At 39.3% G+C, this 17825-nt stretch overlaps 1 protein-coding gene across 14 annotated transcripts in view; it reads right to left on the bottom strand.

The window, feature by feature from the left end:
* PLCE1 (phospholipase C epsilon 1) overlaps positions 1 to 17825 on the bottom strand; it is a 296951-nt gene that overhangs the window by 16589 nt on the left and 262537 nt on the right. For all 14 annotated transcript variants that reach the window (XM_075612802.1, XM_075612803.1, XM_075612801.1 and 11 more), the window contains 5 exons: positions 16093 to 16224; positions 15531 to 15821; positions 12733 to 12896; positions 7073 to 7334; positions 4861 to 4979 (listed from right to left, as the gene is read on the bottom strand). In XM_075612802.1, coding sequence (XP_075468917.1) covers positions 4861 to 4979; positions 7073 to 7334; positions 12733 to 12896; positions 15531 to 15821; positions 16093 to 16224 — 968 coding nt within the window. The remainder of the gene's footprint in view (positions 1 to 4860; positions 4980 to 7072; positions 7335 to 12732; positions 12897 to 15530; positions 15822 to 16092; positions 16225 to 17825) is intronic.

Here is a 17825-nt window from a genome sequence, read left to right as displayed (position 1 = left end):
GGCGGCGGCAGCAGGACGGTCCCAAGTCTGCAGGTGAATGAAGATAAGAAGACAGCGGGCGGGCGGTGGCGGCTGCGGCAGGAGATCATAATAGCAGGAGAGCTGAGCAGGAGCAGAGCGGCATAGGGGAACAGCTTGGGAGGTGCACACTAACACCGGAAGTTGACCGGTGTCTGACTTCTGGTTACAGTGTGCTCCACCCCAGCCATTCCCCTATGCCGCTCTGCTCTTGCTTAGCTCTCCTGCTATTATGATCTCCTGCCGCCGCCACCCCCCGCCCTCTGACTTCTTAGCTTCATTCACCAGCAGACTTGGGACCTGTCCTGCCACCCCACTCCCGCCCACTGTCCATCTTCAACTATCTGCAGACATGGGACCTCTCCCGCTGCCGCCGCCCACTTCATCCTCCGCTGACATGGGACCTCTCCTGAAACATGGTAAGTGAAAAAGTAATTTTCCTTGATTGTAAGGGCCAAATCGATGGTGCGTCTTACAATCGAGGAAATACGGTATATATATATATATATATATATATATTGTGACAGAGTCACTGACTCAGTAGGCTGGAATGGAGGATATGTGTACCTTCCAGCACTCAACCAGTTAATCCTCCCTGGAGTTGTCAAGAACACCTGAAATCTAATTAATCAGCCTGGGCTGAACTCCTGAAAACAAGGAAGTGTTTGGTCACAGGCTGAGCCTGACCCAGAAAGCCAGAGGCAGTGAGAGAGACTGACCGGTTTACCCTCAGAGAAGGAGCTCCCCAGCTACCAAAGGCTGGTTAAAGAAGTTGGCAGATTGTGAAAGAAGCTGCTGAGAGAGCCGTGCTGAAGCAGTGTGAGAGAAGCTGCTGAGAGAGCCGTGCTGAAGCAGTGTGAGAGAAGCTGCTGAGAGAGCGGTGTTGAAGCGGTGTGAGAGAAGCTGCTGAGAGAGCCGTGCTATAGCAGGGACATTGCCAGACGGACTAAGATAAGCAAAACCCTTTCTATTGTTTACAAAGACTGTACTGTTACTTTATTGCCGATGCCAGGGCATGTTTTGGGCTGACAACCGGCTTAACTGGCGGCCCTGATAGTAAGGGCCTGAAGAAGTCAGTAAGTTCCCTGACAGGGATAGGCGTTTATTTATGTTTTTATTTTAGGGAGGGGATTGGTAACCGTGGTCACAGCACTCCACACAACCAACGCTTGAAAAAGTAAAAAACTTTATTTAAATGCCGCAGTGAGCATACAAGCACCACTCTGACGCGTTTCGTCTATAGAAAGACTTTTTCAAAGAGTGAATATCCCCACACATACCGGAACTTATATAGGAAATGACGCATGTCATAGGTACCTCCCTAATTGGCAAGGTCCTCCCATTAAACTGTAATATAAAAGTCAAACGTCATTACCTTAAAGGAACCAGGTATTTAACCCCACATATACTATTAAAAAAATGCATAAATTACACGGATTACATAAACTAGGATTAAAAACAAAGAATTAGCAATGCTCACTGATATATATAATCAATTAATACATGAACAACATAGAAACAGACTTATTATTACTTACAGAAAAAGAGAATGATGTGGAACCCCTGTCTCTGATTACCAATTAATTGTATCATATAATTATGCTATATGCACCACATATTATTGCACATATATGCCAAGATTATAAAGTCTATAGTGTAGTATCATAACAAATGCAATATAGCGGATACAATATATGCAAATAGAAGTCCATACAAACATTAGTAGTCAGATGGCGATACATAATTATGACTGTAATGGCGAAATACACCCCAACACTCCCCCTCCGCTCAGACAGCCAGGAAGTGTTTGAGTGTTTGAGCGGAGGGGGAGTGTTGGGGTGTATTTCGCCATTACAGTCATAATTATGTATCGCCATCTGACTACTAATGTTTGTATGGACTTCTATTTGCATATATTGTATCCGCTATATTGCATTTGTTATGATACTACACTATAGACTTTATAATCTTGGCACATATGTGCAATAATATGTGGTGCATATAGCATAATTATATGATACAATTAATTGGTAATCAGAGACAGGGGTTCCACATCATTCTCTTTTTCTGTAAGTAATAATAAGTCTGTTTCTATGTTGTTCATGTATTAATTGATTATATATATCAGTGAGCATTACTAATTCTTTGTTTTTAATCCTAGTTTATGTAATCCGTGTAATTTATGCATTTTTTTAATAGTATATGTGGGGTTAAATACCTGGTTCCTTTAAGGTAATGACGTTTGACTTTTATATTACAGTTTAATGGGAGGACCTTGCCAATTAGGGAGGTACCTATGACATGCGTCATTTCCTATATAAGTTCCGGTATGTGTGGGGATATTCACTCTTTGAAAAAGTCTTTCTATAGACGAAACGCGTCAGAGTGGTGCTTGTATGCTCACTGCGGCATTTAAATAAAGTTTTTTTACTTTTTCAAGCGTTGGTTGTGTGGAGTGCTGTGACCACGGTTACCAATCCCCTCCCTACTTACGTCACTTCCGGATAGGAGCACGCCGACACCACGAGGAAGCAAAGATGGCCACCGGAGCATTCTGAGCAGCTTGCAGACCGGGTATCGTGAGTAACGAATCACACACTTAAAGCCATATTTATATCAGGCAGTTTTGAGGCTAAACGGCACCGGTTTTTGATTTACCTCGGGGTCTTTTCTTTGAAGAGGCTCCGTTGTATCTCTAAGGATTGACCAGCCCACTGCCTATATCATCATTGCTTTTTCTCCATCAATACTGCATAAGTTATTATTTTAGTGGTGTCAGCTCCAAAGTATATTGGAAGATTGCAGATTCTGTACTTTTCTGTGGTTTGGAGACTCGGTACTCCAAGGGTTAATACCCATATGTTCATGTTTTTATTTTAGTTTGGTTTGGTTTTCTTAAAGGGATGGTGGATCTGCGAATACGTTACTTAAACCCCTATAAATAAACCCCACGTAAATAGAAGTACTGTGTTTCCGGCCTTATTTGGGATAAAAGGGACCTCAACGTGATGTGGTTGTCACAAAATATATATATATATATATATATAAATATATATATATATATATATATATATATATATGTGTGTGTGTGTGTGTATATATACAGACACATATACACACACACACACACTGTGTTGTTTTTTTAATTTTTGCATGCACAACAAAATACCTCAAACATTGGCTACATTGAAAAATAGGTTGCCCACCCCTGATATGATGTAAAAGTCCCCAAACTCCTGCGCAGACCGTTATAATAGTATATAAAAGCAAAATAATGTCAGGATATCGTAGGGTACAATCTTAAGATTTATTTTTCCAATTTGTTGCATTATTGCAAAAAGAACACCAAATGTCAGCTCCTTTTTACTTTCCAAGAGAATGGAGATCCCCCAGCAATATAAACTAGCAACAGAAATGCTAACAAAGAGCACAGCCAGAGAAATATATGTGCCATTATAATTTATATACTTGTAAGAATTCCCTATCAAAACATGCATGTTAAGTGCATGGTTTATCATTTATATTTCCTTATATTTACCTTTTTGTTACACTGTATTGAACACATTTGTTTCTTTTTGCATGTCTTACGGACAAAATAGCTATATGTGAATTTACTTGGCAATACGTGGTTTAGGGTGACCCTAACACAGGCACTCTATATCCACATTGTTGCATTGTATTAATGGTCCAACACTGCCATTTTTGGGGGAGCCCTCTGGTAGTTAAGGGGTTCATGTGGAAGAACACCTTTCATGCCAGACAACAAAGCAGCCACCACAACAAGTGTTGTCTCTATGGCAATTGTGTTTCATTGTCTATATATAACTGGGCTAGAAGATTTATGTTGGGGACACCAAGCCATGAGCTCGACTTGCCAAGACGTTTATATGAAGCATTACAATTAGTTTCATTAGAACACTTTGCTGAGGGACTTGAATGTAGTAAAGTGGTCACTATTATTTCCATACTTTTCAGCTGTGCCCAATTACTTTCATTTATTTAACACTCAGAGAAAAGAAAGCACCTTAACCATTAATCTGAAAAATATATAACAGTTCGTTAAAGCAGCAAAACATGTGAAATCTTATGCGTTTTTTTGTTGTTTTGTTTTTAACTACATCAGTTCTGTAATATTAGATAATGGTGACAGTTTTTTTTTAAATTCAACTTAAATGCCATTCTTAATGAGTTTTAACGCATCATTTGTTTTTTTTTATAGCAGGTTTTAGCCCACCCCCCAAGCAGCGCAAGATCTTTGCAACACTGTCCTGTTTGTGATCATTTGTTGCCAATATTCCCAGCAGTTTGAGCTGTAAACTGTAACAATAGATAATGTTACCTTAGTAATATCAGGTTATATTGTAGCTGCTGAGTTGCACTGACTAAAGGATTGATTGAAACTGAAAGGTGGTCACACAATCAGGATTTTTACAGATTTGTAACAGGAGCACCAAACGATTGCCAGCTTAGGTAAGAATGTAGAATTATAGATAAGAAGAAAAATAAGAAAAAAGTGGAAAAGTAGTATTGCTGCTTATAGTATCAGTGGTCTGAAATTAAAAAAAATGGCCCCGTCCTCTGCTAATATGAAAAAAAATGGTCACATAGCATCTCCACATTACTTGTGATGATCACAACTGCATTTGTCCTGCCACTCACTCATAATACAATATAAAATAAAGATGCTGGGGAATATTTAGTGTCAGTTAATTAATGTGTGACTGAAAATATGCTATGTAAATGTAACAGGTTTACAGCAGGTATGAACAGGTTGTTAGCAGGGCAGATTAGTGGCCAAAAATAAAACATGGCTACATAAATACTGTATTTGGGTTCACTTACCAGAGAGGCTGGCAGAGCACTTCCGCTAGGAATCTCTTCCATTCTCCTGCTGTTTATGAATAGGGTTGATATCTCTAAGGATTCATTATGTACGTTATGCAGCTGAAGGTGCCTGTAACCTAGAGTGATATACATTTAAAAAGAAGGAAAAGAAAACCACATTAAGCGATTAGAAGTCAACTGTATTATATATTAGCATTGTCTATGGGGTCTTTTATATTTCACAATGGGGAAAAAGAGGAGAAACTACGAACAGGTATAAACATTATACACATTTATTTCTATATGTAAGAGGTAACAAATTAAAGGTACTCTTCAAAGAAATTCACTTGTGCACACCGCATCAAATAAAATGGGCCAGAGAGTGCGGCAAATGTATATCGGGCGGACATTTTTGCCGCCCTAAGCCCGGGCCTAACGGACCTAACGGGAAATCCGCCACTGGATAGGGTTAATGTGGCTAGTGCTGCTAACAACATGTGAAGGTATAGTCACTGTGGCTGTCAGGAAGGGAACATTCATCATAGGTAGGCGGAAGATAGAGCGGACCAACACTGTACGCAGAGCACAGCCAGCTCAGCAAGAAGACTGAGGCAGCAGTACATACTCCCTCTCTCCCTAAGGAATATTAATTATGGGTTAGAGCAAGTCAGAGTGGGCCAACAGTGTGCAAAGCATAGCCAGCTCTGTATAATCACTGAGGCTGCGGTTAATTTATTTATTTATCAAATATTTTACCAGGAAGTAATACATTGAGAGTTACCTCTCGTTTTCAAGTACGTCCTGGGTTTCATGAAGATGCAGAAGGAAGCTACCAAAAGGGTTAACAAAATCTAGTAACTCCTGTCTGCTATCTGTTCAAGTCTGCTCTAAATCACTCACTCTCTGAAATACCCAGCGAGCTGTCCCTGTCATTTATTAATCCCTGTAATATCCACAGATTATTCTAACTCTACAAACGCATGAGCGTTCACAACGTCTCAAATAATGACGTGTTTTAACTTTATACAATTAAATGTTACGTTTTATTTGAAGTGGTGTGCACAAGTGAATTTCTTTGAAGAGTATCTGCAACTCTTCACCTCTTTCACATTGACACCATATTCACAGCTTTAAACCCACTATACTGTATAAACACTATAGAATTTCTTGAGTATTTGTACCAACACTATAGGTCCAATCTGGGAGCAGCATAGTTGATCAAATCCACTTTTTGTTTTTGTTATTTATTTTTATACACATGTGCTTAATCAGGACATCATATGATGTTCTGAAATTGTGCCACTGGCAAAAAAAAACTACTGTATATACGCACGTTTCCACAACAGTGGATGGAGCCTGGGAATTGTGAATGATGAACTGAAAGCACATGTTGCACAAAGCTAATGTAGCAGTGTTGACATTAATTTTACTGAAGTAAACACATGTATATTTTGTAATGCACTAAGCGTTTCTGTGCTCTTCTCTTTTTGCGTCACCACATATACAAGTCTGGCCTTTGGCACCGGTTACGTCTGTACCAGTGTGAGGAAGGTCCCTCTGAAAGCAAATATGACAACACAAGCTAATACAAAATAAGATGACTTCTAACAAAAAGCAATGTTTATCATTTATCATATTTAATGAAATGTATACTTTCAGCTGTGCATTGCTATATTTGTAAAATAGAACATGTTTATTTTCACTGGCAAATCAGGGAAGCCTATTGTCTTTATGAAAGTAAAGCTCTGAGAATTCCCAGGATATGCTCAGAGCAACCACATCTAATAACAAACCAGCCCAGAGAACAAACAAAAAACAATCCTTACAACAAACAATACTCATATCAACTGCCCTTGTTTTGTCTCACTGGAATTTCTCAAATGACATAAATGTCAGCGATGCTAAATAAAGCTTTTGAAATCCAACCCAAACGGTAAATCCCACTGGCATAAAAACTAAACAATGTGCTTCATAAAATCTATAGTAGTCCCTCTCAAAGTGTGAATACAGCAAACACTGGAAGGTACTGATCATTGAGAGATGCTTTGAAAATAAGAGAATAATATAACCATCATTAAGGAATGATACTATATTACTCTTCATTCCATCCAACCCCCATGCTGCCCAAGAGTCTGGCAATGCACAACACAAACCCCTCTGGCAGCGGAGGGCTTAAGACTCGAGTACTAAATGATTATCAAAAGTCTGGGCCTAAAACAAACACGTTTACCTCTTTTGAGAACTTTAAGAGGAATAATTCGTTGAGCAGTAACAGCAGAACTGTTGTTCTCCACAACAGCAAACCGGAGAAAGACCAGATCTTCAAAGTAAACCCGAAATAAGAACTGCTCGTTCCACATAGGGTTTAAGGTATTGCGATGTATGGGTTTAGTTCGAAAGTGACAGCTGTCCCCTGGCATCCCAAGAACATCAATTTCAATACAAGGACTTCCTGTGCTGTTACTCGGACACACATTCTGTCCTGAGACAATCTGAAAAACAAGTGCAATTGTAGACTTTGAACATATTTGTATTTCACGTAACATGTTTTATTAAACAGGGAAAAGGGAAAAGCTCAAGCGCATGGATATCCTGAAAATGTAACCTCCTAATGGGACAGCTAATGCCAGAAAAGGGGGACCTGATAGGACAGCAAATGAAGTACAAAAATGTATTAAAAAAACTATATCAATATAAGGACTTCATAAAACACAACATTGCATAAACACAGTAAATGAAGGAAGGAGGACCATCTCATCACCATGCATCATCATTAGGACATTAGCACATGGGACTTTTATTTATTTCTTTTATTGTGTTTATACAATGTTGTGTTTTATGAAATCCTTATACTGATTCAGATATAGTTTTTTTAATACATTTTTGTACTTCATTTGCTGTCCTATCAGGTCCCTTTTTCTGGCATTAGCTGTACCATTAGGTTACATTTTCAGGATATCCATGCACCAGAGTTTTCCCTTTCCCACAATGTTTTGGGGTTTTGGAAACCCCTTTTTACACTGGTTGCAAGATACACAGTTTGTTACTTTGGGTTTTCTCATATCCCATAGATGCTATTACTATCAAGAATCACATCAGCGCCCCTTCTCTTTTCCATGTTTTATTAAACAACCGTTAAAATAGATTTAGGAGGGTAAAAATAAAAGGACATGGAGTGACAAAAATATTAATTTACGATTTGTTTTTACTTGAGTAGCAATAGTGTGTCGGCAGACAGGATGCAAAAGATGCCACTTCTTAATCTATATCCTCTTTGGCACTTCATAATCTCCATCGTATAAATTTACCAGTGAAGAAGCAAAACGGTTTGCTCATAAAAGTTAAAACTCCCGGGCCAACAGTGTATGCAGTGCTTAAGAGTGTTCCCGTTGGCTAAATATGAAGAATTCAGCACTTCAAAGTAAGGAAGAAATATGGGCAGCGCCGCAGTTGAGAAACGTACTTTTATAATCCACCTGTCAATGATATTATTACAATCGCCCTCGTTCAGGATTGGTATACATAATCTGCCTCAGCAATAACATCTACATTGTTATAACTATGTGGATAGTTTAACATCTTCAGAACAGAAGTGGTGTGCAACATATTACTCATCTCAAATGGCCAAGTAGGTGGCTATGAAATGTTATGTAAGCATAATTTAGGTCTATTTTGCACCACTTGGTGATAGACTATCTAAAATTCTATTCTATCAATATGATGTAATGAACAAAACCACAAAATACTGCGTGGTAGCTGTACTAAGAGAAATGTGACATGTGTGGTACTCAGACTGTGTCTGTGATGCTGCACAGAAACGTAACAAATGTGATTTCACAAAAACAAATAAAAATATCGTGACTATTAGATAGTCAGATTTTTTTTAACAATATAATAAATTAGAAAAAAATATGTATATTTTTTTAAAGCAGGCTAGTGTTGCAAATATTAATCAAACTCCTTCCTTTTCCATTTTTGAAGCCCAGCTCCAAATTGACCTCTAAAAAGAAGCATTTTATTAAATGATCTGCGCGTAATCTTCACATGCACCTGACCTCCTTGACTTGCACTTTAACCAATTGTTTCTGCAAGTCTCCCAATATACAGCACAGGGCCGCCAACACATTTTGGGGGGCCTCAGGACAAATTGAAATCATGGTGTCCGTGCTAATGTTACAACAATCACATTCGGTCTACTTAGCCCAGTCATGTTTCCCCCCCCCCCTTATATATTTTTATCTCCTTTTCCCCAAGTTGTCTTCAATGTCTTTTTCTTCTTTCCATCCCCTAATTTTTCTCAATTTATTTCCCCCCTCACCTATTTCTTACCTTCAATGTCTTTCTTATTTTCTCCTTTGTGTAATTTTCTTTAACCTTCATGTCTTTAACCAGCATCTTTTTCTCTCCCCAAAATGTGTTTCTCTTTCCTCTCCCCCCTAAGCATCTCTCTCTCCCCCCTAAGCATCTCTCTCTCCCCCCTAAGCATGTGTCGCTCTCCCGTCTCCCCCCTAAGCATTTGTCTCTCTCCTTTAAGCATGTCTCTCTTTCCCCTCTGCCCCCGTCCCCTCCAAAACATATCTTTCACTCTCCTCTCCCCCCAGCAGGTCTCTCTTTCCTCTCGCCCCTAAGCATGTCTCTCGTCATCCCTCCCCTCCTAAGCAAATCTTTAACTCTCCTCTCCCCCCAGCAGGTCTTTCTCTCTCCTCTTCCTTCTTCTTCCCCAGCATGTCTCCCTCCCCCTCAAGCATGTCTCTCTTTATCCCCCCACCCCAGCATGTATTTCTCTCCTCTTCCTCAGCATCTCTCTCTCCATCCAGCATGTCCCACTCACTCCTCTTCACCACCATGTTTCTCTCCCCCCGCCCCCCATCATGCCTTTCATTCTCCGTGTCTCTTTTTCCTCTGATCTATTTCACATTTCTCTTTTATTTCCGCTTTTTGTTTTTCTCCCTTTCTACCGTATGTCTTCCTCTCCCTTCCCTCACACATTTTTCAGTCTGTCTCTGCCACATGCTGCAGCTTCAGTCCCGCACGGCTCTCTTCGAGGCTGCACCCACTGACACAGGCCCCGCAGAGAGCAAGTTCCTCTCTCTGTGCTTCCTGCATCTCCAGGGGCCCCTGCAGATAAATGACATGCTGGCAAGGGGCTGAAACTCTAAACCCACTGGAGCCCGGGACAACAATACTGGCTATCCCTCTCTGTCAGCGGTCCTGATACCCCATAGATTGTAAGCTCTTCTGGGCAGGGTCTCCCTATGCATTATGTTATGATTTACTTGCTGATCTTAACCCCATTTTAGTACTCTATTTTCCCTGTATTGTAATTCTGTAAAGTGCAGCATACACCTTTGGTGCTACAGTATATAAATAACATACTACATACCATACAACAGTTCTTGACAAGATACATTCTCTGTTCAGAGCAATTTAATTTTCTTCAATACATTTATAGTGGCAATTTTAGGAGACCAAGCTGGAAAGTGTTGCAGGAACAAACACACAAATTCTCACAACCCAGGGGGAGCATGTGGGAAAAAACAACAAAGAAAACACAAACTAAGTGCAGACAATATTATAATAATGAAGCATGTATTCAGACTTGGCTCTTATGTGCAGCCTACTCACAAGATGCTAGTAGGGTAAAGGCAATAATAGGATGAGTGGAATCTGGAGAGTCCTCTGGACACAGACAGGATGCAACTCAGGTTCAGAAGTCAGGTGCAAAGGTGCATGGAGAAATAAAGAGAAACCTCCATGGTGCAGGTCAATGGTACAAAAGATAACTTTATAGAAATGCTAAAATGCGCACTTACAATTTAAAAATGTAAAATAAACATGTATCACTTAAAAGTGAATGAGGAGTGTTATGATGGTGGCTGCAGCCTCTTGAGTGGACCCACCCAGGAAGTGTGAGGATTGGTGCTGCAAGCTGTCAATCTTGATCCGAACCGGAAGTGACGCGACGGAGGTCATCGTGTACACCGGAAGTTACGTATCGCATCGGTGAGAGTGCTGGAGGTGATCCCCATACATTGCAGTGGAGAAGGGGACCATAGAAAGGCTACCAAACACAGGAACCACGAGCCGTCGGCGGTGCGGTGAGCTGCAGCAACCATCATAACACTCCTCATTCACCTTTAAGTGATACATGTTTATTTTACATTTTTAAATTGTAAGTGCGCATTTTAGCATTTCTATAAAGTTATCTTTTGTACCATTGACCTGCACCATGGAGGTTTCTCTTTATTTCTCCATGCACCTTTGCACCTGACTTCTGAGCCTGAGTTGCATCCTGTCTGTGTCCAGAGGACTCTCCAGATTCCACTCATCCTATTATTGCCTTTACCCTACTAGCATCTTGTGAGTAGGCTGCACATAAGAGCCAAGTCTGAATACATGCTTCATCATTGTAATATTGTCTGCACTTAGTTTGTGTTTTCTTTGTTGTTTTTTCCCACATGCTCCCCCTGGGTTGTGAGAATTTGTATCGATCATCTGGGACCAGTCAAGACAGTCCCTTCCAGAGGGTTTGAGCAGGGGGTTACAACCTTTATTTATATACACCTCTCAGTATATGGTTGCACTATTTGTAGTCACTTTAAGTGTTCACACCATTATATGTGTATTATTTTTTCACTTAATTATTAGTGAGCACTAGTATTTTATTAGCGCCTGTTTTTTCACCATCACCTTGGAACAAACACACAAAACAACACCTGGAATGCAACTCAATTAGGGTGACCAGATTTTCAAAAGTTGAAATCGGGACACATTTTTAAAAAAAAATTATATAAAAAATTACATCACTTAAAAATAAATATTATAATGGTATTTGTCTAATGGCATCCACAAGGATGCTGTATTATTGATTCATTTCAGATTCCTAATATAACACAAACTCTCAACTGACGGAAAATTACGGTTTGGTTTCTATTAATAAATAATTTCATTCGAGTTTACCAATATATTTAAAGCTGCAGTTCAGTCTTTTTTTTTTTTTTACATTTATTTTTTTACTTCAATAGTTTCATGTGTGCAATCTCTAATTAGCTAAAGAACAGTATAGCTGCAGCTCAATTCGTTTTCCATGTATTGATAGATCGAAATTTGGTGACATATTAAAAGCTGGGATTTGTTTATAATCTGCTTGACTGGCAGTGGAAGCTCATGAATATTCATGAGCAATCCTGAACTGACATGTGCTAGAGTGAGGGCAGTGCTGACAAAGGGGTGTGCCAGGGCTTGTGACAGGACATGAAGGGGCAGTGCCTTAGCAAATGGCAGTTAAAATAGAATACAAGAAAATTGGTCTTTCAAAGTTGTTTTTTTAAAACAAAATGCTAAAAGTATTTTTTCTTACTAAAGAACTGATTTATTAAAAAAACAAACATGCAGGATATTGACTGAACTGCAGCTTTAAAAGGTTTACTCTTTGATATGATCGATCAACAAAAACATGCAGGGTCTATTATTCCGGTTTTAAGTGAGTCGAAACTAAAAAGCAAAACAACTCGAACATTTGAATGATTTGGAGAAAATTGTCGGGACAGCGGGATGTTTAATGAAAATCCGGGACTGTCCCGGCTAAACTGGGACGTATGGTCACCCTAAACTTAACATACTGTAGTAAGTTTATAAGAGCCAATTTCAGGCTGTAGATTTGTTTAATTACAGTGGCAAACCAACACATTCAATTTGGAAGGCGGTCTTACTAACACTGGTAAGTTTAAGCACTTTATAAGGTAAACTGAATAAAACACGTCTTCAGTATAATCTACCTACAAATTAATAACATGATTATAGGATGTTTGATAATAGAAAACATGGACTTTACTCCATATTTGTATATGTTGGGAAAAACCTCACTTAATTTTAGAATAAAATACTTACTGACAAAGAATACATGGCTGGCTCCATATTTTCCAGGTCTCGATCCAATGGAGAGAATACGTGGTGCATTGGACAGCTCTTATCCCATAACACCGGTGGTTTTCGGACATACCCACAGCCACCATTTGCTTCAAACATGGCTGCATTCAAATGCAAGGAAAGGTCTAGAGGGAGAAAAAAAATCAATTAAAGAGCTACATTGAAAAGTAGCCAATTGTTGCAAAGAACAATTACATGGCAAGTTAATACAGTTCAAATAACGTTACAGTAAAAATGATGCAGTTCAAAGTTGATTGAGAGGTGTATATTCTCTGCAAGTTCTGATCCCTTTTGGTGGATTAAATAGTTACATAGTAGATGAGGTTGAAAAACGACAAATGTCCATCAAGTTCAAGCTACACTAAATTTAGACGACAGATATTTATCCTATATTTGTATTTACATTATATTGATCCAGAGGAAGGCAAACTAAATACCCCCAGTAAAACATCATCCAACGATATCTCATAAGGAGAAAAATAAATTCCTTCCAGACTCCAAATAAAGGCGATCAGATTACTCCCTGGATCAACATCCTTCCCATGTTTACTTATTTGATATATCTCTGTATACTTTTCCTTTCTGTATACAGTTATCATATCCCCTCTTAGACACCTCTTTTTTAATGTAAACAAATCTAATTTAGCTAGCCTCTCCTCATACGTCAGATTTTCCGTCCCCCTTATTAATTTGGTGGCTCTTCACTGCACTTTTTCTAGTGCAATAATGTATTTTTTATGGAGCGGTGCCAAAAACTATACTCTATATCCAAGGTGTTGTCTTACTAATGCTTTATACAGTGGCATACTTATGTTTACTTCACATCCATTCACCGTTTGATGCAAGATAAGATCTTGTTTGTCTTTGCAGCTACTGCATGACTTTGGGCACTATTGCTAAGCCTGCTGTCTACAAGCACTCCTAAATCCTTCTCCATCAAGGATTGACCTAATGTATCCCCATTTAATTTGTAAGTCACCTGTTTATTCTTGTTTCCCAAATGCATAACCTTACATGTATCTGTATTAAACCTCATGTGCCATTTACCTGCCCAAGTTTCCAGACTCTCCAAGTCCTTTTGGAAAAAAAATACATCCTGCTCTGATTCTACTACCTTACACAATTTAGTATCATCAGCAAAGATCGAGACTTTTCCCTCTATGCCAACCTCAAGGTCATTAATAAACAAGTTAAAAATCAGGGGTCCCAGTAGTGATCCCTGAGGAACTCCACTCACGACTTTAGCCCAACCTGAAAAGGTTCCATTTATGACAACCCTCTGTTGTCTATCCTTCAACCAGTTTCCAATGCATGTGCAAAGATTTTTACCGAGTCCAAGTTCCTTTATTTTGTACACTAACTTCTTGTGTTGAACCGTATGAAAAGACCACATCAACTGCATTACCCTGGTCTAAATGCCTACTTACCTCATCAAATAAACTAATAAGGTTAGTCATTCATAAATCCATGCTGGCTATTACCAATAATTTTGTTATCCATTAGGTATTCCGGATTATCCCTTACTAAAGCTTCAAGTAGCTTGACCACTATTGATGTCGGTTCATTATTCTTCATAGATGAAATTGCAGTGTGCAGTGCTTTCTAAACCTTACTTCTTCAAAAAAAGTGCACATGTAGATGAGACCAGTGAGGTTTCAAAAGTGCTGTACACTGTACTTTCATCTATGTACCACTCTTGCTGATTTATTCCAAAATAGTATGATCCACAAGGAAAAATGAAGGAATTACAGTAATGTGATTAAGCTCTTACTGTTCAAGGCAACAAATTATTAATAACAAAGAAATGGTAAAAGGAACTGGCGTGCAATGAAAAAGCGGCACGCACGGTCATTACAATATGACAATAAGAGTAAAACTTGTGGCTAAAACAAGTATTCCTAAAGCACTGGAACCTCTTGATTTCCCTCCCAAAATCTCCAGTAAGGGGCATTCTTGAGCAGCCTAATATTTATACAACCAGTGAGAAAAGTCTGGGTCCGAAGAGAACGTTAAACATGCTATGTAAAATGGGGCCTCAAGATTATACTTCATGTTCACACTGTGAAGCCAGATGCAAACATTCACAAAGGTTTGCAAGTACAAGTTTCAACAAGAGTTGGGATCATGTGTCATGGATTCATAAATAATAACCAAGACTATGGGAAAAAGGATGATTCCACCTCAAATTCTTATCTTGACATCATTCGGACTACTTGGAATGAGGCCACAGAAAGCAAACATGTGAGGATATGTAATTTACAAGATGTTACGTTATCGTTTAAAACACTCTTACTAGCTACACGGCACCTCAAGTAATGTCATATCAAAAGCATTCCCTAGCATTCCAATGGATAAAAAGAATTCGTATTGGCTCATTAATGTTCAACACAATTATTATTTTACACATCATTTTATTGTAACAAGAGAGTATTGAAAGAGAAGAAAAAAAGACAAGCGCAATTCCAAAGTGGTAGGTCAGGATGGGATTGTATTAAAGGAAACCATAAAAGTGTTGGAACATTGTTTGACAGCTTGCAGGTGTTTTTTGGCCTACGGTTGTCAATGGCGCTTATTAAAGAGGGATTTAACATTTCTGAGTTCTGCTACCTGCACTGGATTTTGAGGGAAAATAAATCTTTGCAAGTTGAATCAACATGCACATTATATAAATATGTTTATGCACAAGTTATCCAATAAATCAATAACAGCTTCCTAAATTCAAAATGAACCCATATTTTAAGTCTATATTATCGTCTTACCATCAGTTTGGTAGTTTAGAGCAACCAGCTGTATGCCATGAAGCCAGAATATCAGAGGGTGAGGGTTTGAGGAGTCGATGCGAGTAGCAGCGGGATATGTCCTCAGTAGCTGATAGGCAGTATGCTGAATTAGCTTCTGTGAATACCGTCTACATAGACGCTTGGCAGCATTTTCATTCAGTGAAGAGATGTGATAGCACCTGGGAGTCCTGATAATAGCACTAAGTGACGTGCTGGGGTTGAAAGGAGGAGAACATGGTTCTTCCCAGCACTGTCGCATTTCAACAGTACCTAGAGACAAAGTATAAGTAAAAAATAAAAAAGTTGCATGAAACCATTGTGATAGGTTTATGTGCATAACATCAAATGTAAATCAAATATTTGTGCAGGTGCTCACCTTATTTTAAATGTATTAAATACTATTGTAATGCCGATGAAAACAGAGTCATTCCAAATAATGCAAGTGTGGGATCATATAAACTAATTAGAAGCCATGAAATGTGCATCATGGAGTACTGCGTTAGTTCCATTATTAAATCAGGAAGGAATATACTAACTTTACCTTTTCCAGATGTTTTGGCAAGTGTTGTTGGTTCCCCAGGGCTCGTTCTACCAGGATTGTTGCCAAAAATGGATTTCCTGCTTTTTCTATCCTTTCCCCTGCCAGATCCACATGCGTTGAACGTTGAAAGGCCTGTTCCCACAAAATGAAAACTAATGAACCAAAGAGGCAGACCAAGAGGGCACGACATTTTCCGTGGCCTTTTTACATGACGCTTTATGGCACTAATCCAATTTATCCGGCACTACACTACAAATCTACCATCTGCATTATCTTCTAAGGCTAATTCAAATCTTTATACATTTACAAATAATGTACAAAATAATGGTCTGTTTTTTTTTTTAATATAAGCATCAATTAACTAGTTGTACCCATTAGATATGTCAATGTCATTAGTTACATTTGGTTTTATGCAGGACTGTTCCTTTAGATGGTTAATCACATATAAAAAAATAGACATATCAATATAGTAGTCTCAATCACTGTCCAATGTGTTTGGACAAATGACAAGGCCCCGCTTCTCGGCGCCCCGCCAATACGGCGGTACCGAGAAGGGAGCCGCCATGTCTGCGCATGCGCAGAACGGGCCTGTCCGAGGCTGCGCATGCACAGAATGGGGTTTTTTCAGAGGTTGCGCATGCATAGAAGGGCGAGTTGCCGGTTTGCAAATGTGCACACACCGAAAATCACCAGTTCTGCTTTCCGCCAATTTTCGCTTTGCGGCGGGCCCTTAGAACGGAACCCGGGGCCTTCCTGTATTTTCAACAGGTGGTCCTCATTTTAATAATTAGAAATGACCTGGCTGCTTGGCTAATGATGATGCCTTATTGGGACTACAGTACAGATGGAAAGATGTTCAGACAAAAAACAATAGGCCTGTAGATACATGGTTCAACAAAGCAGTCAGTTTTATCAGAGATTAGGTAAATACTGTCACCATCCAGGAGCCATTATTCTCTTCACTTTTAAGGCTATACACTCTTCTACCTCTCCTTACATCTCAGCCCTAATGTTTCGCTATACACCTGCCTGACTCTGCTCAAAGATGTCTTCTCTCTACCCCATTTGTATCTAAAGCCCTCTCCCGCCTAAAGCCCCTCACTCACTGCCCCACACCTCTGGAATGCCCTTCCAATCAATATCTGACTAGCACCCTCTCTATCCACCTTTAAGACCCATCTTAAAACACACCTCTGTAACACAGCATGAGTAGCTTCGTGTCGGATACTATAAACCTCATACATCGACCATGACCCCTTCCAGGCGCACTTACCAGAATGCCCTCCTACTCTCTCTGTACGTTCTTCCTACTTACCACTTACATTGCAAGCTCTTCGGGGAAGGGACTCCTTTGCCTAAATGTTACTTTTATGTCTGGAGCGCTTCTCCCCATAATGTGTTATATTTATTACTGCCGTGAGGTGCTATATACATTGATGGCTCTATACAAATAAAGATATACATAGATATATACATAGAGGACATTCTTATTGTGTTCTCCTCTGGTGCTATGTTTCAGTTCAGTTTATTAACCTACAGCTCTGATACCATTAAAATGCTTACCTAGACTACCCATCTAAACTGACCAGTTTTTCCAAAGCTTCATATCCTTACCCCTAAAGAACATACTCAGGACAAAACAAAACATGTATTGCTTGGGCTTTAACATAAAGGTTTACGCCCTGCAGTAAACATCCAGAATCACGCCAAACAATTACACCGAGGACATTACA

This window comes from Ascaphus truei, chromosome 8, assembly GCF_040206685.1.
Source record: "Ascaphus truei isolate aAscTru1 chromosome 8, aAscTru1.hap1, whole genome shotgun sequence".
Classification (NCBI taxonomy): Eukaryota; Metazoa; Chordata; class Amphibia; order Anura; family Ascaphidae; genus Ascaphus; species Ascaphus truei.
The sequence above is the reverse complement of the archived record's forward strand: the minus strand, read 5'-3'. Positions and strand labels throughout refer to the sequence as shown.